Source organism: Monomorium pharaonis, chromosome 8, assembly GCF_013373865.1.
Source record: "Monomorium pharaonis isolate MP-MQ-018 chromosome 8, ASM1337386v2, whole genome shotgun sequence".
NCBI lineage: Eukaryota > Metazoa > Arthropoda > Insecta > Hymenoptera > Formicidae > Monomorium > Monomorium pharaonis.
In genome coordinates this window covers 21,509,951-21,534,943 of record NC_050474.1, presented here as the reverse complement: position 1 = coordinate 21,534,943, position 24,993 = coordinate 21,509,951, and the positions used below count along the sequence as shown (strand labels likewise).

General features: G+C 44.7%; 1 protein-coding gene across 10 annotated transcripts; it reads left to right on the top strand.

Annotated features, from left to right (window-relative positions):
• The first annotated feature begins 5,722 nt into the window (after positions 1–5,722).
• LOC105828834 (histone lysine acetyltransferase CREBBP) lies at positions 5,723–24,604 on the top strand. Of its 10 annotated transcripts, none has more exons than XM_036291433.1 (25): positions 5,723–6,259; positions 7,754–7,909; positions 9,809–10,020; positions 10,105–10,482; positions 10,690–10,975; positions 11,137–11,400; positions 11,542–11,859; positions 11,943–12,155; positions 12,369–12,717; positions 12,803–12,975; positions 13,490–15,318; positions 15,402–15,559; positions 16,826–16,939; positions 17,024–17,158; positions 17,313–17,789; positions 17,913–18,078; positions 18,349–18,525; positions 18,617–18,847; positions 18,919–19,149; positions 19,229–19,348; positions 19,436–19,737; positions 20,117–20,530; positions 20,669–20,984; positions 21,069–21,504; positions 21,619–24,604. In XM_036291433.1, the coding sequence occupies exons 1-25, from the start codon at positions 6,181–6,183 to the stop codon at positions 22,095–22,097; spliced, it is 8,013 nt and encodes a 2,670-aa protein (XP_036147326.1). In that variant the 5' UTR covers positions 5,723–6,180; the 3' UTR covers positions 22,098–24,604. The 10 variants fall into 10 exon arrangements, with proteins under 10 accessions (XP_036147326.1, XP_036147324.1, XP_012522819.2 ...); XM_036291431.1 differs by having other exon boundaries at positions 10,678–10,975; positions 13,448–15,318; XM_012667365.3 differs by having other exon boundaries at positions 21,069–24,604.
• Positions 24,605–24,993: the final 389 nt, after the last annotated feature.

The following is a 24,993-nucleotide window of genomic DNA, read 5'->3' as shown; positions in this document are numbered from 1 at the left end:
CACGCTGCTGAGGTGTAAAAAACACCTCGAATAACTATTCCCCAGATTAAAAGGAAGTAATTTCGCGCTTCTTTATTTACTTAACATAGCCAAAAGCATTACTCTCTATGGGATTAACGGGGAGAGAGATAAAGCGTGGCCGAATGGGCAATCAGATAGGCATACTCTGTCCATCAACAGGAAATTATTCTGCAAATTGTACAAATAAAACTCCTGCGATAATTATGCACTCCGCTCAGCAAAACAATTTTGCTCGACAAGTTATTCCCAGAGAGGGCAAATTATTTTCGCGAACGGAGGAACTTTCAGACTTCGCGAATGCTCAGAATGTATTTGTAGAGCATCGATTTTTCCGCGTCTCGTATGCAGGACTTTCTTTCCGGAGGACGCGTACGAATTATTACCTTCGATGTCATTTATAGAAACGTCGTTCGATATCGAACCTCGTTGAGTCCGAATCTGAACTTTGACTTCTCAGATCCTTGACTTGCCGCGAAGTGAATACGCGTGACGGACAATGAACGAGCGAAGATAAACAGAGGAAGTTACTTCCGAGGATGACAATAGTTTCTTTTAATCTGTAGTTCCTTGATTAGCTCCGGACAATGAAATCTCAAATAAAGTTTCTCAGACGTACAAAAATTTGCTAATTCTTTTATTTTATTTAGTCGATCATTCTATTACTATAATTATTTTATTTACTATCGTATTTAATCTATATATTCTATTATACGCCTGTAAGGTACTAATTTTATTTTGATTCAATAATTTGAGCACATGTTTTCGATAAAACGAATTTTTTTATGATTCTTCATAGTAAGCAGAATTTTTTTTCAAAACGATAAAGTCTTGCAATTGCAGCTAATGGTTGTAGTCTACTGATCACTTACATCGAAGATCTCGAGAACGCATAAATTGTTTTTCATCTAAGAAACTCCAGTTTGTTTAAAATTCAGAATTCGAAATAAAACGCAGAGTCATAATAACATCATAAAAACTTCATCAAGATTTTTTATTTGTCACCAGTACATAATAAGATACTCTTACGATATTATAATACTATCGAATAGTAAATGACATTTTTTAATGATGTTATTATAATTTCTGTGTTTTACTTGGGATATAGAAGTATAACTTTGTACGCTAGATATATATATATATATAAAATAGAAGACATTTGTGTTAAATAATGTATCTAAAATAAGCTTTGGAAAACGAAGAAAGAAAACGTAGCAATGATAATGAATGCCAATGACGTAGGCTTAGAAGTCATAGACGAGTGGGGTTTCGCGATTTCCGCGTGGACGACCGGACTGACCGCGAGGAATGTGTCTCTGGCTTTTCTTCCGGCTTTCCTGTAATTTCTACAGCTCCATTATATGACCCGATAATCTTTTCCCCTCGTGCTCGTCGACGCCTGTCCTGTATGGCATTCTGGAAGAGAAGAGAAGTGGGAAGAGAGAACGACAGCCCCAAAAGGTGGACGGTCCTCTACATCGGCGTTTAGACATCGCGACACGCGACGCTAGGCAAAAGAGCGAGGAGATGATGGGTCGATGCACCAAGCGCCAAGCGCCTCCGCGGTCGTGGGCACGCGAGAGACCAGACATAAATCGTGAGGCCGCGATGCGGCCGGAGCGAGCGCACGGCGCGGCGCGTCGCGAGCGAGCGGCCGCGCGCGCGCTCGCGCGGCAACGATCGATTACGCTTTTCCGGAATTCCGTACGGCGTGAAGAGGCGAGAGCGCGAGAACGCTTCGGCGGTGGCGGTGGCGGCGGCGGTGACGGTGGCGGTAGCGGTGGCGGTGGCGGTGGCGGTGGCGGCCCACCTCCGCCCGAAGTGTTTCGGGCAAAGACGAGAGAGAGAGAAAGAGAGACGGGGAGTTACGTAACCGCCATCGAATAATGGTCAGCGCGATCACCTCGCGACTTTTCCCGCTATCTTCCCCGTTTTTGCGGAGAAATCACGGATCGTCATCCCTTCGCGTTATCAGATCGCCGTCGTCGGGGCATCGATCCATCCCGTCGAGATTATCCCCTCGATCGCCGTCACGTGATGACGGGAGATTACACGGAGGAGGAGTCGTCCCAAACGTCTTCGCCAAGCGACGCGTTTTCTCTCGGCGACGTCGTGGAAGCCACGGCATCGCCGAGGGCTACGCAAAGACCTCTACGCGAATCATTCTCCCCTCGTCCCTCCGAGGAAGAGAGTGAGAGAGAGAGAGAGAGAGAGAGAGAGAAAGAGAGAACATGGGAAAGAGAGCGTCGTCTCGGAAGCGACGGCGATTCTCTACGGAGTATTGGTATACAAAGAGCCGCTGTCACCGAGGCGGGTGGCTAGGCGGCTGCTGCCACGCCGTCATCCGATTCCCGTCCCATTTCGAAAGGCCCCCGCCGCCCCCCGCGCCCGTCGGAGCGTTCACCCGTTTCTTTTCCGCTCTCCTCGTCGCGGCCGCCACACCGCCACCGCGACGGAGACGGCCGACGTCGCGCGAGAGGGAGACGCCGACAGGTTCACGCGCGATGCGTGCGTCGGGTCGCGTGCCGTTCGCACCTCCGTCCCGCGCGCGGCGAGCCGCGGACACCACGGAACGGGTACGGGACGAGCGTTCCGCGCAACGTGCCCTCTCCCCCTGTACGCGCGGCCGGCCGTTCCTCTCGGCTCGATCGACGGAGAGAGATAGAGAAATAGATAGATCACCTTTGGCCATCTTGCGACCGTCGATGTTTCACGAATTTTGTCAAAATTTCGGAAAATGTTGAGGGAGGAAGGGAGAAACGCGCGAGCGAAACACGTTCCTTTAGGGATGCGTCTGAAAAATTTCATCCTTGTCGTTTCACCGATTGTTAATCGAGGATAAAATGATAACTCAAAATACACTCGGATGTTTCGCGACACTTTGCAACGCAAACCGATTCGAGATAAGGGGAATGATATGACGCGTGCCGTTTACTCTCGCGACGACACTGGCCGTAAATCGGCGGGGAACATTCGCGCGTTCCGCGAGACAAAACAGTTGCAGATAATCGCAAAAGAATCGACGAGATTGACGGAAAACACGTTTAAGAAAAAAGAAAACTCCCTGGCATTAAACTTGTCCAACCCTCCGCGCGAGGATCTCTTTTTCTTTGCTTTAATACATGTCACGTTTAGTTCTCATTACTTTTAAAGTCATAACGATTTCATCTGTCACTTTACAAGTGCATAGTTCACATGGGAGACTCTTGCAATATGATTTTGCGTTCTACCTAGATTTCATTTCAATTTACGCACGCTTTATATCAAAATGCGTTTTAATGTTTACGCTTTCAATGACGAAGGAGAAGAGACAACGTTTTCGAAGATCCTTGAACTGCGAGCAGCAAGATATTTTATTATCGAAAGATTAATTGAGTGCTAAAAATATCAGGAATTACTGATTGTCGAACGCGTTTCCTACGCGGAACCACCTTGCGACAAAATTCCAGGCGGCTCCGGCGATAGATAACGAGGTTTACTTCGGTAACTCGGACGTGCATGTATCATTTGCATCGGTTGAGATTTTCTTTCGTACATACAATTTCGATTGCGCAGTTATCTTACTATATTACGTAACGGCGATACAATAAAGATGAATACGATATTTTTGATAAACGTCGATAATGAAAAATCACATGTGATTTTATGAACAATTATTTGTAAGGAGATTAATAAAAATCAATGTTCGTATACGTGTTACGTTGTACCATTATGTTACTGTCCTTTTTTTCTAGGATAATGGGCGAGGAAGGATGGGCTCTTTAATAGTGATTAGAAAAAAAATTGCACGGCACGAATTTTTCAGAGTTTGCGATTCGACGCATCAACTATCGTAAGGACAAAACCCAAGTCTGAACGTAACACAGATTGTTTAACATTTGAAAAACGACTTTCGCAAAACGATTATACAATTACATGTAATTTTCACGAAATTTTTCTTTGGGAAGGAACGAGAAGGATTTATTGGGAGAAAGAGGCTGTTCGGGTTGTCGGAAAAAGCGTACAGTTTCTCGCGATCGGCAGAGTGTCACTCCGTCACCAAGAGATCGAGACGGGTCGTCGTTTCTCGATCGACGCGACGGGATCGTCGTCGCGAGAGGAGCGAGAGCCTAGGATCGTTGCGTCGCGCGGTCGGGAGAGAAGAGCGATCTCTCGGTGGCGCGCGCGATGGACGGGTCCGCTGTCGCAGGTCGGGTCGGTAAACGGCCATGATGATGCGCGCACGAGACGAAACGGGCGCCACGGAAATGAGGAGCGGTGCACCGCGGAGGCTCGGCGGCGGCGGCTCGAGGCGGCGTGAACGCAACCGCGGCGTTCCCGTCCTCGGCCGCGTCCACCGTCCAATCGCGCACCCCCGTGGCGTCACGTGACCGCCTCGGCCAATCAGCGGGACGGTCTACAGTCACGGCCATTGTCGCCGAGTCAGAAGATGGGCATATCCTGACAAGCGTAGAAAAACTCGTCAACAGCGGCCGCCATTTTACGTTAGCTAACGTTAGCCGATGCTCGTGCGGTAACGGAGGTTCTCGCGATCGGTTTTCCCGTGCGAATTTCTGTGGCGAGCGCGGCGGCCGCGACCGTGCCGAGACCCGCGATCGCGTTCGCTTGCTCGCGTCCCGATATTCGCGCGCGAGTGCATGGGGATAAACGCTCATTTCCCGCTGATCGTTCGCGCGCCCCGTGTGTCGCAGTGTGCCGTGGCGAGAGAGAAGAGGAGAGGAAGATGGTACCAGAGGGCCTCGGGAGCGACATCGTCGCCGTGAGCTAGCGCCGTGCGCGCAGCCAGTCGTTTGGCGAGTCGTCGTGCGGTGAGCACGTACGGTCGCGACGATATACATTACGATTGTTGTATTTTACGAGGATAGACAAGTGATTCGAGGGAGAGAGAAAGAGAGGGAGAGAAGGAGAGAGAGAGAGACAGAGAGACACAGAGCGAGCCAAGAGCCGAGAGTGCGAGAGCGCGAGATATTCGGCGGTGCGTCGTCGTCGGATTCGCGAGCGGAGTCGCGCGAGGTGAATCGACTCTCGTGACGAGTGGAGACGAGTCAGGTCGAGTAGTACGTCGGAGCGGCGGCCGCGCGGAGTCGCGATTCGCCGTCGCGAGGACATTGTAGTCATCGTCCTCGGCCGCTGCCGCCGCCGTCGCCGTCGTCGCCGCCGCCGCCGCCGCTGGTCGCCATCCTCATCCCCGTCCCCGTCCTCGTCCTCATCCTCGGCCCAACGCGTTTCTGCTGATCTGCCGTCCCGTCCCGCCGGCGACGCGGCGCGGCAGCCGTCCCGTCGTCGTTCGCCGGAGAGAAGACAGGAGCGCGCGAGAGAGTGACAGAGAGACGACAGGGAGCAGCATCAGACATTACTCGTCGTCGCCGTCATCGTTGTCGCCGCCGCTGCCACCACCGCCGTCGCCGTCGTCGTCGTCGTCGTCGTCGTCGCGGCGGTGCTGCTGGTGGTTGGTGTTGGTGTTGTACCCGCGCGCCCGTGTGTGCTTCTGTGTGGTGTGTGTGTGTGTGTCTCTCTCTTATACCTGTTTGCCTGTCCGCGCGCGCTCGCGGACGCGCTCTGACGCCGGGGGTTCGACTCGCCCCGAACCCTACGATGCCCAATGGTTGACCGTGCACCGCAAGATGCTACTCGGGGACGCTCCACGCGCCGCGGCTTTCATTGTTGTTGTTACGCGAGCGAGTTATACGGCTGCGATACGGTGAAATTGTTGTTACGCGGCTCCGCCGGCGGCAGCGGAGAAGTGGTGGCTGCGTCGTCATTGTCATCATCATTATCGTCATCGGCAGAATTGATAGCAAGTGCGAGGAGTGTAACAACGGCGCCAGCCAGTTGGCCGACCTGGTCTTCTAGTTGAGGGGAGGACAGGGAGCCAGAGGAGCAGCACCCAGCTTCAACACCCGCCGCGCTGGTGGCACCAGCGTACGTCGTCGTCGTCGTCGTCGTCTACGCGCGTGTACGGCCAGACGCTGCGCTGCGTCGTGCCACTACCTGTGTGTAGTACGTGTGTGCGCGCGCGTGCCCGCTCGCTCGCGCGCGCGCTGCTAGCCGCCGCCGCCGAGAGGCATCGGCGAGAGACGGCCGCGCAAGTGGGAAGGAAGAGCGAGAGCAGCGAGAGGTTAGGTTATTACGGAAGAAAGATAACAGCCGCGCGGAGGAGCCATGGCCGACCACCTGGTGGACGGCCCTCCGCAGAAGCGGCCGAAGCTCGATCCGTTCCAGGGGACGTCGGACTCGACGGGTAAGTCCCGAACCGCTAGTTTTCCTCGAATTTTTCACCGCTGCGGTTTCTCGCGTCTCCTCGCCCCCTCCCTCTCCTGCGTTTCTCCCCCTCCCCCCTCTCCCCCAGTCTTCCGATTTCTTTGTATCTGACGACCATGTGAGGATCTTTTTTTTCCTTCCTTCCTTCCTTCCTTCCTTCCTTTCCTTCCGGAAGAAAGGACTCAATTTCTTTTTTCCCCGGAAGAAAGGCAACAGTTACTTCATTCCTCTTTTTCCGGGAACCGCGCGCAGCTCCGGTAGGACTAACCTTCCGTAGGGATTCGCGATGCACGCGTATACATACGCGCTGACGCGCCATGCACACGTATGTTACACGCACACGGCGGAGAAAAAAAGATTTCCCCGGCGGGAAGATTTTTCCGCGCGGTTGTCGGCGCGCGGGCCCGAGTGTGTGTCCCTCGGGCGCAGCTGACCGCCATCGCTGGCGAGCTCGTCGTCTGTGTTTGCGACGCGACGCCACGCGTCGCGTCGCATCGTGTCGCGGCGGCGGTGGCGGCGAATCGTGTCCCCGAGCGTCGCCGGATCCCCGAGCGAAATCGCGTGGTGCGCGTTTAATTCCCGCGCCAAGATCCACCGAAATCGAAACTCATCTCGCGCGGAATTGTCGCGCCACGGATCGGAGGGAAGGAAGGAAAACGTGATCGCCGGTGTGTATGTGTGTGTGTGTCGCGCGTTCTCCGCGACACCCTCGTGACGTGACGCGACGCGACGCAAGATGGATGTGCAACCACGAGGAGGTTTCGCTCGGGGAAGTCGCGAATGCCGAGATCAATTAACTCTGTTTTTTTTTGGCGTTGTATACCTTTCACTCGTCTCTCTCTTACCGCACTCACACAACCTCCCTTCTGGTTTTTTTTTTCTATTTTTTTCCAACGAATGTGGCATACTGACGTGCAGTTCTTGTACATTCTCCTAGTTACGTTATACTCTATTACTAGATTTAAAACGTATAAAACTGCGATCCTAGTAGTGCATGAGGGTGCATGACACTTTAATGTTAAAGATTACATCTCGCTAAGCATGAACGATGCGCTAATAAATATACATACATATATCTCTTTGTTCTTTCTTTTAAGAAAAAAAAAAACATTTTTTATTTGATTATATCTTAATCATCCCTTAACAGTTTTCAAACTCTCGGAGTTGACGCACATAACGCTACATATTATATAGACTGTAATTATCTTTTATTGCGGTTGTAACCACGCGGACTCTCGGAATCGCTTCTCCTGCGAGAATACCAAGTTACAAAACGGACGAACACTCGCAGAAACAGTTTGCTCGGGTTTACGCGATCGTCCAGGGAGTACGTCGCGAGCGTGCGAGACGAAAACGTCGGCCCCTCAAACTGTTTCTGCCCCTTGGAGTACCCGTAATTCGCGGAGAACGAAGCTTAAAAAAAAACAGTAATTATTCTCCTTCATTCTAAATTAAACGAAAAACTGTGATATAGTAGTGGGTATGCCGCCTTTATTGATGCACCATGCTTATACGAACTACGGGGGAGGTGGCAGTGGTAACATGCAACAAATTCAAGCGCCTCAACAGCTTCATCTACAGCAGCATCAACTGCAGCAACACTGGAACAACAATACCGTCCAGAAAAGAAGTAAATATCACTATCAAGTCAAAAGCTCGAGCAAAATCTCGAAAAAAAAAAATTGCATCAAGTTCAGCACCGCGAAACAAAAAATCTACTTGTCGGTTCGATCATCTCACAGTACCGCCATACGCATTCTCTCAAAGTAAAGTTTATTTCGCCTCAATCTCTGATTTTCAGTGACACCACTTCCAATCACTTTCTTATGCGTGATAGTTTTGACATATTGTCACTATAGTAACTTTGTAGCCTATTGTCGGCACGGAGAAGAACGTGAAAAAAAAGTAGATGTTGCGATAATTTATCTTTGATAAAATTATATATATGTGGCAGAGCGTACAGAGCGGCAATGTTAAGTATTACCTTACTTTGATCACGGACTGATTTACTTTACATAGCAATGGAGAAAAATTGGATCGGTGTTGCGCTAAAGGTACATAAGATTCAGGATAAGCCGAGTTCTTCCCCTCTTTCTGTAACGAACACCGTGAAAGAGACATTCTCAATGTTGAATGATCAAACGTAACATATAGACATGCGACACACACGCGCGGAGCTCGTGGACTTGCAGGAATTGCAAAGGTGAAATAAAATTATGCATACTACACACTGTGCTTTGTACTATGAAAGAAAAGTTGACGATGCAAGGCAGATAATAAATAGCGTAGGTGGGGGGGTGGATCGACTCTCCAGGTATCTATATCAATTAAAAATCTTTTACAGATATTTATAACTGAACGTAAATATAGAATGAAAACCTTATGCGTGCGCAGACGGATCTTCCTTAGGGTTCTCGAGAAATTTTGCATCGGATTTTTAGGAATGAAATGACGGGGAGAGAGGAGAAAAAAAAGAGATACGGCAAACTTCTCTCTTACCGCGTCGCGGGAGTATATTATTTGCTTGAACAGATATTTTTCTAGAGTGACTGATTTCTTCGCATGACTCTCTTCTATAAAAGTTTGCTGATCGGTAGCTTCGCTGGATATGCTTGTTTAGTTTAGCACTAATTTATATATTGTGCCGAGAATTTTCATTCTTGCTGTAGAATAAGGCTCCTTTACGTTTATGCTCATGCAGTGTATGTCTCATGTCTTATTTTTCATGTTTGTTTACAACCACCGTACAGTTTTCTATATGATTTTTGTTTTTCCGTTTTTTTCTTCTTAATATACATAGGATATCTCCTTTTTGCATTTGTACTTTTTCCTATACATATACGTATACATTTATATGTACACCCTTTTTTTCTCCGTCAATGTATGGTCAGTCGTCGGTAGATGAATAAGTTTCGATGATTTTATTTGTTAAGGAATGTTTACTTGAACGATTTTTCAATGATGTTAATAGCGTCGAAAGTTCCCTTGTAACATAGATGAAAAAGAATGCTTCTTTGCCTGTACGTGTCTCTCTGTATACACGCATGTACATATGTATATCTACATGCAGTTGTATGTGTATACATGTATATAAAGGGTATAATACATTATGCACATAATGATGTAACACGTACATTTGTAATACCAAAGATATTGATACTCTGCTAAAAATTTTGATGCTAAAAGCTATGGTGACGGCGCTAAAATCTTACCCTTGTAAAATTACTAATGATCTCTTGGTATCTACGGTACTCATCATTTCACAATATTACAATTTAAATCTGGCAACTGGTTATCTCGGGAAATAGTACACTGTACTAATTCCGCGTATTCATAATAAATTTGAAACAGATAAAATGATTTGGTATGAATATAAAATGAAACGGGAAAAGTGAAAATAACGAATAGGCGATAGAGATATAGAGACGTACTTTTCTGGTAGCCAGTGTCTATTTTATCATGACGAAAACAATAATGTGGACGCTCACGGAAACGTGATTCTTAATTCTTTTCTCTTCTTCATTCTCAGATTACATTTCTAACACAGAAATGTTTGATCTTGAAAATGATCTTCCTGATGATCTGTTGTCATCTGGATCTTGGGGTTCCACGACCGAGAGTACCAAGCCACCAGCGACCGGTCCAGGCCCAGGGCAGCAAAATGGTGCTCTCGATACAGAACTCAGACAACATGTACAGCAGCAGCAGCAGCAACTCTCTCATCATCTCATTCAACAGCAGGTACGCGTTACATCATAGTAAAAATCTTACGACTTTGTTTAATTACGATGCACGTTATAACTTTACAAACAATTCATTGAACAGGGCAACAAAAACTTGGTAGCGAATTCTTTAGTAATGGCTGCTGGAACGTTAGGCAACAAAAGTCCGAATATGCAATCGCCACCGAACGTTTCCGTTTCCAAGGGAGGGATAGTCGATCCACAGATGGTAGTGAGTCTTGGTAATCTACCAAGTAGTATAGCCAGTTCGTTGGCTAATAATCAAATGTCAATCGCAAATTCAATGGGCGGCTTGCAATCGTCTATGAGCATGTCCGGAAACAACCCTGCGATGTCCATGCCAGGCAACATGAATTCTGGTTTAGTGATGACGAGCTCCGCTAGCGGGAACAACATGGGAGGAATGACCGGTGGGAGCTTGATAGTAACCAACAGTTTGAACAAACAACCTCTAAATACAGTATGTTGATTTACGTTGTGTTATAATAAGTTTATTAATCAAAGTTTTTTGAGTATAGCTAATGTAGGAATCAGACAAAGCTACACCGATTGATCGAGATTGTTATAATTCCTATACTCAAAGAAATTTGATTAATGAAATTAGTGTGCAATATTTTTTCTGATGAAAAGATAGACAATTGAATATTTGATCAAGAATTTTTCAAAGGTAACCATGATGGGCCCTAATACTCAAGCGATACATCATCCCGGTGCACCTCACGGAATTACACCGATGCAAAACGGTCCGGGAATGATGAACACGAGAGCTGTAGCGATGCAGCAACAACAACAGGCTCATATGGTCGGTCCGACGAGAGGGCAGAGTCCTCACCAACAAGTGCATCAAGTTGGCATTGTTGGTCCCGGTCAGGGTGGTCCTCGGATGCAAGCTCCCCCTAACATGACAAACATGCCTATGGCGCAACTGGGTGCATCGAATCCGTACAGCTATGGTATTAAAATATTTGTATTTTTAAGTTATACATGTATGAAGAAACGGGCGCGCGCATGATAGAGACAAATATAAAATAAAAACGAAATTTAAAATGCAGTTAATCTGAGATATTATTGGATTCCAAGAGAGCAGGATTATTTGTATGTGATAATTCCATAGGTGTTGTCAAACCGCAACAGAAGGGTGTAGGCACGAACATGAGTCCCATGCAAGCGGCGGCCGCCGCCAGTAGATTTACTGGTTCCGCCGGTCCGATCGGCACTACAAATGTCGTGGGTGGTCAAGAGGGTGGAACGGCAGCGCAACAGGCACAGCCACCAGCACCAAGTCCGGCTCAGCCACAATCGGGTGCGCCAACCGGAGGGCAGCCAGGACCGCAACAAGCTACGCAAGGACAAATGGCTACTGGTGCAGGTACAACAGGTAAGTTATTAAATCTCTTTATCTTGTATTTTATTTTATCTTTCATTATTATAATTTGCTCATTACTCTTATTATTATTATAGTTATTAATATTACTTGGAACACTTTGTCTTAGTGATAACTTTTGCTTTTTGTGTTCAGGCGCAAAATCGACGCCCGATCCAGAGAAATGTAGACTTATACAACAACAATTGGTGCTACTTTTGCATGCGCATAAATGCCAACGACGTGAGAGCCAAGCGAACGGTGAAATGAGACAATGCACTCTGCCGGACTGTAAAACTATGAAAAATGTTCTGACGCATATGACGAGTTGTCAAGCCGGCAAGAATTGCACCGTCGCTCACTGTAGTATGTCTAGGCAGATCATCAATCATTGGAAACACTGTAATCGAAATGATTGTCCAGTCTGCTTGCCCATAAAGCAAGCTAATAAAAACAGGACTAATTCTGCGCAAGGTAATTTAATAAAGCACTGTCATCTTAATGTTTTGGCCATTCTTCCATATATATTTATATGTCTATGATTCTTTTATATGTAGCACCTGCAATTCAACCAAATAATCAGCCAAATCCTCCAAGTGCATCCGAAATGAGAAGGGCTTATGATGCTTTAGGGATTCAATGTCCAACAACAACACCAGGGCTCTTACCTGGTCAAGGTGTTGGCAGAGGCAGTAGAATGCCAACACCTGGCATGGCGGGACCTCCTGGGACACTGGGCAGCGTTAGATTAGCGCAACCTCAAACACAGAGTGAGTTGCATGACATTTTATTCATAACCTGTTGCTTGCATTTTTCTCTCGTCTAAAATATCTTATTTATATATTTTTTATATGTATTATATATGAAAAACAATATATTTGATTATATTATTTTTTTATATTCTATTAAAGTAATATGAAATATGAATTGTATGGATTTTTGCTCGAAAATTAAATTATAAGCAATGGATGTGTGTGCTTCAGCTGCACCGGGACAATCTGCTGGACAAGTAGCTCCAAATGTATCTCTTCCTTTGAATTCTGATCCTACTACGGTCGGGGTAGCCGGCAATCAGACGGTACCGACGACCGGACCCACATCTGCCGCGGCAGCGGCTGCTGCCAATATACAACAGTCCGTTAATATTCAAGCGATGTTTGGACTAAACGAGTCCGGACAACCTGGTGTGATAGGTGGGGAAAATAGATTAGCGAATCTGCAGCTTCCAGGCGGTCTTCAACCCGGTCAAGTCACGGCGACGCCGGTGCAAGGAACAAAGGAGTGGCATATGTCCGTCACTCCAGATCTCAGGAACCATCTCGTTCATAAATTGTTAGTGAGAATGTTATTGTGCATAATACGCGTGTTTCAAAATTTATATTGCGATAAGTTATAGAGCATGTTCTATTTTCTCTAGGGTTCAAGCAATATTCCCGACTCCCGATCCACAAGCCATGCTTGATAAAAGAATGCACAACTTGGTCGCGTACGCAAGGAAAGTGGAGGGTGACATGTACGAAATGGCCAATTCCCGGTCGGAATATTATCATTTGTTGGCCGAAAAAATTTACAAGATTCAAAAGGAACTTGGTAAGTAATGAAATTACAGTAATATGAAAATATTAAGATCGATATTCACAGTCTGTTTACATTTAAGATACCTGATACAGTCTTAAGTACAATCTTAAGATGCTATAAACCAATTACGAGGTCATATTAGCATACTATTATAACTTAATACAATCCTGAAATACAAATTAGGAATACAAGTTTAAATATTTTTTCCAAATTTTTTTCATTAATTACGGCTATCTCGCTGCCGTTCTATACAATTTTGGCTACTCGTAAGTTTTGCGCGAAATGCTATCGCGTTTCTTGATTATATTTTTTTAACGTGAGAATATTTGGTTGTGTATACAAAGTAGCTTATTTTACTTTTTCCAGATTACTTAAAAATTATATATATATATAATATATATAAAATGAGCCATCCTGCATTACGTATATTTGTATATACAAATTTTAATTAATAAATTCTTTTATAAATTTTTTTCTTTTTAAGTTAACATACACGATACTAAGAGAAATTTATCGAATAACATAGACGAAAAGCGACAAAAACGAAAAGAACAACAGCAGCAGCAGCAACTGCAACAGCAACAACAGCAGCAGCAGCAGCAACCACCGCAGCCACCAGGTACCTCTGGACCCGGGTTAAGGCCATGCGCGCCTCCAAATGTAGGTACTGTTATGCCAGGGGGATCAAAACCTGTCGGGACGGTACCACCTTCCTTACGAAGTCACTCACCAAGTATGAGTCAACTGGGGGCGATGGCTATACAGCAGCACAATAGGATGCAGTTCCCACAGCAGCAGCAACAGACGCAACAACAGCAGGTCCAACAGCAACAGCAGCAACAGGTGCAAGCCCAGCAACAAATACAACAGCAGCAGCAGGGGATTTTGGTTGGTCCTCCTGGCCCAAGCCCGAACGGACAATCCACATCCAACGCCAATATGGTGTCCAATCCTGGGCTCAGCCCATTTGGACAACCTCAAATGTCTCAAGCTAACCTCACGACCACTACCGCGTCTAACAACGCGACGACTAGTCAATTCCCGACATCTAATGGCACGGCTGCCGGTTTACCCAATAGTTCTCCTATTCAGAATCAGCATCAGTTTCCTGACCTAATGAAAGTCAGACTGGCGCAAGCCCAGGCTCAAGCGGCACAACAGCAGCAGCAGCAGCAGCAACAACAACAACAACAACAGCAGCAGCAGCAGCAGCAGCAAAATCAACAGCCTCAACCAACGAGTACCCCGAGCCAGGTCAATACTCCGGCAACGTCAATTCCGCAAACACCATCACCTTTTAGCGGTATGCAACCAAGTACACAACAGCCACAGCAACAACCGAATCAACAATTCCCAACTCGACCACTGTCAGCTTCTACGCCTAGTGATAATGGCATCGTGACATCGACACCGCAGACGATACCACCGCCCGCGTCTAGCGGACCGAGCCCAACAGGTGGTATACCAGTAACGACCACGGGTACAACGAACGGACCTCAATCGACCACCTCGACGCCAAATACGCCACTTGTACCGTCGCTAATGACACCGAATCAAACGGTCTCTTCAGCATCAAACCAAACGCCGCCCCATTCGGGTACAACACCGTCCCCAGCTGGCCTTGCAAGTCTTGGTAAAGGTATGACTTCTCAGGAACGGGCGGCATTGAACACTCCACGCAGCACATCCATGTCCTCGCAGATGGCTGCTATCACGGCAGCATTAGACCGCGACAATTCACCCAGCCCACCAATGAATAACAACAAGGGCAAACTAGATTCCATTAAAGAGGAGATAAAAATGGAGATCAAACAGGAGCCGCCAGATGACCCGCAGAATCACAGGATGGACGGTAAAAGCGTGAACAATGATATTATTAAGACCGAGCCAAAGACCGAGCCAATGGAGGAGGGCTCGAACGAGGCGACCGTGAAGGAAGAGCCTGGCATTAAAGAGGAAAGCATGACTCCCGTGTCCAGTCAGGACACGACCACGTCCGACATCAAGCCGTTGGTACCGGAACCGATTCAACCGAGTGGCACATCTACTGATAAGAAGAAGTGCTTGTTCAAACCCGATGAGCTGCGTCAAGCATTGATGCCGACATTGGAGAAGTTATACCGACAGGATCCAGAGTCTATACCGTTCCGACAACCAGTGGATCCCCAGGCGTTAGGTATACCGGATTATCCCACTATCGTGAAGAAGCCCATGGATTTGTCGACGATCAAGAAGAAACTTGACACGGAGAAGTACAGCGATCCGTGGGAGTACGTGGATGATGTGTGGATGATGTTTGACAACGCTTGGCTGTATAATCGCAAGACTTCTCGAGTCTATAGATATTGCACCAAGGTAATGTTTATATTTGACGACATTACACAAATACATTTTATCATTATTTATGTAATAATTTGTAATTATTTTTTCAAATGCAGCTCTCGGAAGTGTTCGAGCAAGAGATAGATCCCGTGATGCAGGCACTGGGCTATTGTTGCGGCAGAAAATACACATTTAACCCGCAGGTGCTCTGTTGCTACGGCAAGCAGCTTTGCACGATACCCAGGGATGCAAAGTATTATTCGTATCAGAACAGGTCAGTATACACAGGACATTCGATACATATTGAATTATAACACGTAGAACTTGACTTGACAGATAATAGATTATTTGAAAATACTAATGCTTAAAATGTTAATAATATTAAGTATATTACTACTAGTAATACTATGGGATATAGACCTTTCTGGGTATTATCTCGTGTGTTAAGTATATTAGATATTAATATTGAATTTCTCAAGTTGTTACACTATTACACATTGATATATTCCAACTTTATATTTAAGTTGAATTAACCTATTATATTACTTTTGCCAATCTAATTGCATTAAATACATGAGAAATAGCATTTTAAGTATCGTGTTTATTATTTAGTTTGAGCTATTTTGTAATTGGAGTGTGCACAATGGGGACACGTTTGTAGTATCTTGTAACATGTAGTAATGACAACTTATATTTTAAGCAATACTCTATACAGCTGTCAAGCTTATACGGCATTTGCAGATCAGTGATCCCCGCGCGTATTCATGTTATATGGACCTTTTAATATAAAAGTGTCATGTCGTTGAATACGCGAAATAAAATCGACAGGTTAATTAACTTGCTTTTGACAATGAATGCAAAAGCAGGTCAGTCCCCTGATCTACACTTTTTTGATGCTTTATGTGCGAATTTTCTTTCGTGTTACTCACGCACTTAAAGTTTGTATATTAGTTGCGCATATACTTAAGGGATATGTATCTTACTAAGGATACAAAATGTAGCTTTAAAGCAAGTTACAGCACAGCTTGTAAGGCTAGATTATTAATTGCTGGATATAAATAGCTGCACATAGCCCTTTGGTATATGCAATTAGAATTAAAAAATTAAAATGACGTATAAAGATTTGACATTTTTTTAACATTGGCACTGTTCTCTCTTCTTTGTATGTTATCTTCGCCCATGGGTTGCGCACGCAGTACACAAATCCTTGTTTGCCGCTTACTTCTTGTGTTGCCTGCGACTTTGCTTCTTTTCGACTCTACTACTGCGAAAAATGATACTTGATACTTGGAAAACTCTAATTGAAAAAAAAAACCAATGTCTTTCCATCGATCTTTTGAAACCGAACTCGGATCCGAAACAATTGGCCATTGCATGCATGCGTAATTGCAAAAAAATTGAATGTATATATATAAAAAAAACACTTGCCGAAATTGACGGAATTCGATACACCGAGACTTGGACACGCATTTGGAATAAATTCGTCGATCTACATCGAATTTACAATACTAAAAACGCACGCACGGCGCCGATATAATAGTGGTCTAAAGGGAATTGGTCTTCTTTCCGACAGATACACCTTCTGTCAAAAATGTTTCAACGACATTCCTGGTGACACAGTGACGTTGGGAGACGATCCAACGCAACCTCAAACGTAAGTGATTGACTCAACCGCGTGTAGTTTTGTTAACGTTATTCCGATTTGATGTGATTTATACGAAATATCTGTTCCTTGTAGTGCCATCAAGAAGGAACAATTCCAGGAAATGAAGAATGATCACTTAGAATTAGAACCTTTTGTAACCTGCACCGATTGTGGTAGGAGAGTACATCAAATTTGTGTGCTCCATATGGAAGCAATCTGGCCTTTGGGGTAAATACTTTTTTCTTTTATTCTAGCAAGAAACACTTCGAAGAGATTTGAAGAAATGTTAACTTAAATAAAACGATTATGTTATTTACTGTCTACATCCAAAAAACCTATGGAATATATCTTGCGTGCTTAGAAGTTATTTTTTCTTTGACAGATTTACCTGCGAGAATTGCTTAAAGAAGAAGGGACAGAAACGTAAAGAGAATAAGTTCAACGCCAAGCGATTACCCGTAACGAAACTCGGCACGTATATCGAGACGCGCGTGAATAATTTCCTAAAGAAGAAAGAAGCGGGTGCTGGTGAAGTCGCAATCAGAGTAGTCGCTTCCAGCGATAAGGTGGTCGAGGTGAAACCCGGTATGCGAAGTAGATTCGTCGAGAATGGTGACATGCCTGGTGAATTTCCATATCGCGCGAAGGCGCTGTTTGCGTTCGAGGAAGTCGACGGCACCGACGTCTGTTTTTTCGGTATGCACGTTCAGGAGTATGGGAGCGAGTGTACGCCACCGAACACCAGACGGGTTTACATCGCGTATCTGGATTCTGTTCACTTCTTCCGGCCTAGACAATTTCGAACGGCTGTGTATCATGAGATTCTTCTCGGATATCTCGACTATGCGAAGCAACTTGGGTAAGTTTATCCAAACAGAAAGAAATCTTGTAGATCTAATATAGAGAGCAGAAGGTATCTGATGTGTCCAAGATTTTATTTTTTATATATATATATAAAATAAATATGCGAAATTTTTTACAGATATACTATGGCTCACATTTGGGCTTGTCCTCCTTCCGAAGGGGACGATTATATCTTCCACTGCCATCCCGCAGAACAAAAAATACCAAAGCCTAAGAGGTTGCAGGAGTGGTACAAGAAAATGTTGGACAAGGGAATGGTCGAAAGAATCGTGCTTGACTATAAGGTTAGTGGAAAGATGTATTTCGCGAACTTTTAGACATTTAGTCTCTGTGTTTCCGTTACGTGTTGTGGTATCGTATCGGCGTCAAACGAGACTTAAATAAATGTCTGCGGTAAAGCTAGTGTTCTTGTTACATTTATAACAGTGAACATAGGATATGCAGACGACACTTCTCTTACATACTTTTGACTATTTGCGCACATATGTTTCTGTATTTATATACAGAACATATATTTTGAGATAAAAATATATAAATAAAACTTTTGAATGTAGGACATTTTAAAACAAGCCATGGAAGACAGGCTTTCGTCAGCAGCGGATTTACCGTATTTCGAGGGTGACTTTTGGCCAAACGTGTTAGAAGAAAGTATTAAAGAATTAGATCAGGAAGAGGAAGAGAAACGTAAACAAGCTGAAGCGGCAGAAGCAGCCGCCGCTGCGGCGAACGCGGTAAGTTGTGGAAAATAAATGTTCCTAATTACACGCAATAGCCGCTTTTCTCGACTCTTATATTTATATCGTTCGTTTCGTATTACTTCAGATATTTTCGCTGTCTGAAGACGCGGAAACTCCAGACGGTAAGAAGAAAGGCCAAAAGAAGGCGAAGAAATCCAACAAATCTAAAGCGAATCAAAGGAAAAATAGCAAGAAATCGAATACTCCTCAAACCGGCAATGATCTTTCCGCAAAAATCTTTGCCACCATGGAAAAGCATAAGGAAGTGTTCTTCGTTATCAGGTTACACAGCGCGCAAAGTGCAGCCAGTTTGGCGGTAAGTATTTTTATCACACTGATCTTTCTCTGAAACAGAATACGATGATTAATTCTTTCTTAAATCTTTAGCCTATTCAAGATCCCGATCCTGTTATTAATTGTGATTTAATGGATGGTCGTGACGCCTTTCTTACGATGGCGAGGGAGAGGCATTATGAATTTTCATCACTTAGAAGAGCAAAGTTTAGTTCCATGTCGATGTTATACGAATTGCATAATCAAGGTCAAGATAAGTTCGTTTATACTTGCAATAATTGCAAGACTCACGTGGAGACCAGATACCATTGCACAGTTTGTGAAGTACGTATTAGATGACTTAAAAATACTTTTACTTTTTTTATAACTTTCGACGTTTACTATAACATCAATTTTATTATAGGATTTCGATTTATGTGTGAGTTGTAAAGATAAAGACGGTCACTCGCATCCGATGGAGAAACTTGGTTTTGATCTGGACGATGGGTCATCACCAGCCGATGCTAAACAAACGAATCCACAGGTAACTTATCAGCTTATTTTAAAGGTATTCAAGTTTTGTAATTATAATAAATTTTTAATACTTATCTTTTTTGTTTCTCTAATATAGGAGGCTAGAAAATTATCGATACAGAGATGCATTCAGTCATTGGTACATGCCTGCCAGTGTAGAGATGCTAATTGTCGCCTACCGAGTTGTCAGAAGATGAAGCGAGTGGTGATGCATACGAAGAATTGCAAGAGAAAGACAAATGGTGGTTGTCCTATATGTAAACAACTGATTGCGTTATGTTGTTATCACGCGAAACACTGCCAAGAGACCAAATGTCTCGTTCCATTCTGCTCCAACATCAAGCACAAGATAAAGCAGCAACAATTGCAACAACGGTTACAGCAAGCGCAACTGCTTAGGTATGTAAAATCTTCATTTTTTCTGCATATATTGTGCTAATGAAAAATATTTATTTTATTACTTTTTAAAGCATAGCTTTATCATTTGTAATTAAATAGCAAGTTGTAGAATGCTACAACTGTAGAATTCTTAAACTAAAACGAGTGAACATATCTGACTTTGCATATCTTTACATGTTGTCTTTTTTTTTACATTTACTTGTAATACGTCTTTTAATTTTTAATATCGCTTTATCTTTGAATATTATAAATTATTTTATAACAATTTAATTTTTTTTATTTATTTTTAGAATTATATAGACTAGCCTCTACCGATTTGTGTCCATTAAGCTTTTATGTGCGAAAAAAAGTTTGTTAATATTCGTGTTTACTCATACAGGAGGCGAATGGCTGTGATGAATACGAGGCCCTCCGGACCTGTAGCCGCAATGCAGGCTGGACAACAGACCTCGAACGTTGCGATGACTGGAGTCGCTATGAAACCTGGCGTTAGCACGTCGAATTTGCCGACGCCTCATCAGCCTGGTATCGGATTGAAGCCCGGAACACAGACGCCACCTGCTCACGTGTTACAAGTGGTGAAGCAGGTACAGGAGGAAGCAGCTAGGCAACAAGCACCACACGTTAATTTCGGTAAGGTAACGCCAGGCGGTGGTGTTGGTGGCGTAAATGTCGGCGTGGGCGGTCAAACGGGTGGTGTGATGCCTCCGCCGCAGATGCAGCGGCCGTTGCCGGTCCAGATGCCGAATCCTAGCGGCACACATCTCATTCCTATGGATCAGTGGACGGCGAGGTATCTATTAAATTTGCATGGTTTTTCTTCTGTTTTCTTTGCTCTTTTCTTGATTAACTTTCTAATGAATTATCGTAATTGAAGAAGATCTTCAGAAGAATATCTTCTGAGTATCGCGCGTCTTTGTTCTTATTTTAGCAGGTACCAGTCGAATACGGTGATGCAACAAAATCCTAACTTGGCGCGACAACAAACACCGCAACAGCTGATGCAGCAACAGCAGCAGCATCAGGCTCAACCAGGAATGGGCATGAGTGCGCAAATGCCACGACAACCGGGCATGATCGGACCATCGGTTGGACAAGTTAATCCACAAGCAAGCAATATGCAGAAGCACGCTCTTCAGCAGCTGATGCAGACTCTCAGGAGCCCGAACTCGCCCGACCAGCAAAATCAAATACTCCAAATACTCAAAAGTAATCCACCATTGATGGCTGCTTTTATCAAGCAACGAGTGAGTTGATTGACATTAAAAAATGATATATATATAATGTGTTTATTAATACACGAAGATTTGACTAATCTTCTTAATAAAAAGGCGCTTGTCCATCAGCAACAACCTGGTCAACATGGCGGGGGAGTCGGTGGCCCTATGGGTCCTAATCAACCCCAACAGCAACAGCAACAACAACAACCTGGTTTGCATATGATGTCCCAACAGCAGCAGCCACAGCAGCAACAACCACAGCAATCGCAGCAGCAGCAGCAACAGGGCAGACTGCAGATACAGATGCTAACGCAGCAGGCGCAACAACAGCCGGTGCAACCGCAGTCGCAATGGTACAAGCAACAGATGTTGGTGATGCAGAGGCAACAACAGGTGGCTCAGCAGCAGCAACAGCAGCAGCAGCAGCAGCAGCAGCAGCAGCAGCAACAACAGCAGCAGCAGCAGCAGCAGCAGCAGCAGCAGCCGTTTACTCAGCCGCCAGCGCCACCGTACGGTCAACAACGACCCATACGACCATCTCTTCTTGGTAATTACACGATCAATCGTAATTACTTAATAGAAGAAAAGAAAGAGCTAGCAAACAGTCGGGCTGTAGTAAGTAGCGTGTTTCCTCGACACCAACGCTTGCCCAACTCCCTAGGTTACGGCGGTTTCAACGAACAGGGCTACGGTCAGCCAGGTCTGAAACCTACTCCGCCGCCCGTGCCCTCGCCGCAAGGCGTCATGGGTCCGCCGGGGATCTCCGTACAACAACAGTTGATGCAGTCAGTCCGTTCGCCACCGCCCATTCGATCTCCACAGCCCAACCCCTCGCCACGACCTGTCCCTTCCCCTCGTAATCAGCCGGTACCGTCGCCGCGGTCGGGTCCGGTGCCATCGCCGCATCACCATCCGCCTCACGGCACGCCGACACATTCGCCGGCCCACGAACTCGGCGGTGGTCCTAGCGAGATGATGCTCTCGCAGCTGGGTGGCGGTCCAGGTGCGCCAGGCCATCCCGCCACTATGCCTCATCATCCCTCGCCGGCGCCGGCGCCTACGAATGGCGGCGCAGACGCCAACGAGGTGACGCCTATGACACCGCAGGACCAACTCGCCAAGTACGTCGAGGGGTTGTAGTGACTGTTACGGACGATCACATCGGTCGATGGTTATGTAAGTGTTTCCCTTAACGGAGACGACGACGGCGGCGCTCGGATGGCTGCGACCGTCCGCGTCGCGTGAATTTATAAATAATACGAATCGCGAATTTTTGAGAGCATTAGATAATTAAATTTGAAATTTGCGCGCACGCGCGCAGATAGAGACTGAAAGAGAAAGCTTGACGCGCGTTTTATCAATGTTTTATCGAGCGATCGAATCTGACACGCCTCAGGACCCCTTCAGGATCGCAGGATAGTTTACGATTTCTCGATCCTCGATACCGCGTACGAGACGCTCGGTGCGCGCTCGGCTTGCGCATATCTTCTCTTTCGATTTTCTACATTATGCGGTTATACGCGTATTACACATCGAAAGACAAGAAGAAAAAGTAACGCGACGTTGGTGCTTTTCAATTCTACTCGGCCTGGCTCAAATAGACTCAAAATTGTTTCGTCCTTGGTCGAGAAAGAGAGAGAAATGAAAAAAAATCTGTAGGACGAGGAGGAACGAAAGCGAAACTATTCGAGAGACTATTATTACATATTCTCCCCTCGTATCCTCCAGAGCCCCCTCGACTCTGCCACTCTTCCTCACTGCTATTTGTGCAGGGTGAGTGAAATCGTACAAATATATATATATATATATATATACATATATGTATGTTGTGTATACTTAACGTTAATAATTAATAGTTCAAATACTATTAGCTCGTAAATAGTATCGTAAATGTATGCAATTATATACAAACATATATTAATATTACCGTAACGAAAACAAAGTATATGATAAAGAAGACTTGTATGAAAGATAAACGATTATATAGATAGGGAGAATCCACTAGAGTGTTGTATGTACGGAGAGAGAAAGAAAATTTAGATCGTATGTTAAGTAATATATTCGTTTTAAGGAGAAAATTTGTTATTAAAAGGATATCCCTAAGCGCCACACCGAAGGTTGTACTTTAACCATAAAATTTTATGAATTTATCGCGATTGACTCTGCATTTTTGCAATGCAACGTGAGTCCGTCTGTGAAACTTGAAAGACAGCGATACTCTCGACAGAATGCCTGTCCCAACTGTGTCCTGTCGAGAGGCTCGCTCATATGACGAGTTAACGTTGTCGTAACCAAAAAATAGAAATTCACAACAGGCTGCTAGCGCGCATGGGAGGGGTTTATATAAAAATGTGTTGATTTTGATGAAGAAAGAGAGAGAGAGAGAAGTAGAGAAAATGATGTTTTCTCCGATTGAGGGTCCACTGCGTATGTACAGTTTAATCAAAATGTAACTAATGAAAATGCGTATTTGATACTGGACCCTCGCGTGAAAACTTTGTAAATACTAGATTATTATTACGACAATTATTAATTTACCTATTATTGATTAATTATTAATATTATATTATATATATTATAATATATTATTATTATATATTATTATCAATATTAATCTATTACTATGATCAATTCATACATAGATTTATTGTAATATTTACAACAAACGAGTGAGTGAGAGAGAGAGAGAGAGAGAGAAAGTTCACGTTATTACTACACACGGGTTAGAGATTGACCCGCGTACAAAACACACCGAACCACATTACATAACTATTGCCAGTGTTGTATCATAGTAAAGCTCTAAGTGTATTAAGTTCCTCCTCCTTTTCCTCCTTTCTTGCTCGGCCATCCTGGTCTATTCTCCCGACTCCCCCATCTTTTTTTCGTCACTTATTTAAAATGACTTAGTAATAACGTGAGAATGCGTGAGCATGTGTGGTTCAAAAGGTCCGTGGCGTCGGATATTTTTGAAGTTAATACTTTGTATAATATAGCTATATCGTGTACAATTAAGTCAACTGACGATTGCGATAGAGACGTAAATTGGAGGGAAGGGAAGATTAAAACTGATACACACGTACACATACACACACGACGCAACACGCGGTAGCGAAGCTGAACGTAAAAAAGAGAGAAAAGCGATCGCGAGAACAATCTTCGAAACTCCTAAACTCGCGAGCTAATTATCATGCGACATACTATTGGTATACTCTAGCTACACAGATATATATGCAAACACACGTACGCCGGCATATGTACACGTCTTCGCTCAAGACGTACGTTCATTCGAAGTACGCTCGTGCGCTATGAATTTTTGTTTGAACCCTCGGCGGCACGCGCTTTGATCGTGTTCCTCGTTAAGTCACTCTCGCGGGATTAGCAAAACGAAAGGGAAAAGAAAGAGAAAGAGAGAGCCAACTTGGCGGAACTCTATTAAGGTCAGCGGTCGGCCTTGATCGGGTGCACCGATTCTTTTCGAATGAATCGTTACGAGTGCAATCGGGGTCCTTTGAAGTTCCCCCTCCCCTCCTCCCCCACGCGGTACCGTCGACATTCGCCGTCCACCTGTTTGTCCGTATATTCGGCAAACGTCGACGTTTCCTTTTTCTCCTTCCCTTCCAGCAATGGAGAAGTCTCAAGCGATGAAGTAAAAAAAAAATGAGAAAAAAGGAAACTTGGTACCGAAACACATTCCTTCTCCTAGATTATGTTCACCTAAAAAATGATGCACATTGCGTCGCTTTGGATGACGACTTTGCTTTGTTATCTTCTCCAAAAAGGAAAAACCGAGTTCCCTCCTCCTTTCCTCTATTTCTTTCCTTCGTGAATTAAATTTGTTTTTCACTACCGGCTGCTAGAGGCTTCGGAAGATCGAACGGGATTATAGGTGCATCCTGTGTACGTGGTTTTTCCCTTCCCTTCCTTTCAATCTTTCTTTTTTTTCTTGTTTTTTTTAATTTTTTGTTATTTTTTTTAAATCGATGAGAGAAACGAGCAAGAGAATTGCTAGGGAGAGACGCACGGAGATCGAGTGTAT

Excerpts from the sequence above, each read along its gene's own strand:
- LOC105828834 (XM_036291427.1), top strand. The coding sequence starts at position 6,181 with ATGGCCGACCACCTGGTGGACGGCCCTCCGCAGAAGCGGCCGAAGCTC. Across the intron at positions 11,401-11,541 it reads TACTGGTGCAGGTACAACAG|GCGCAAAATCGACGCCCGAT; the intron begins GTAAGTTATTAA and ends TTTTGTGTTCAG. Across the intron at positions 15,560-16,825 it reads TATTATTCGTATCAGAACAG|TGGTCTAAAGGGAATTGGTC; the intron begins GTCAGTATACAC and ends CCGATATAATAG.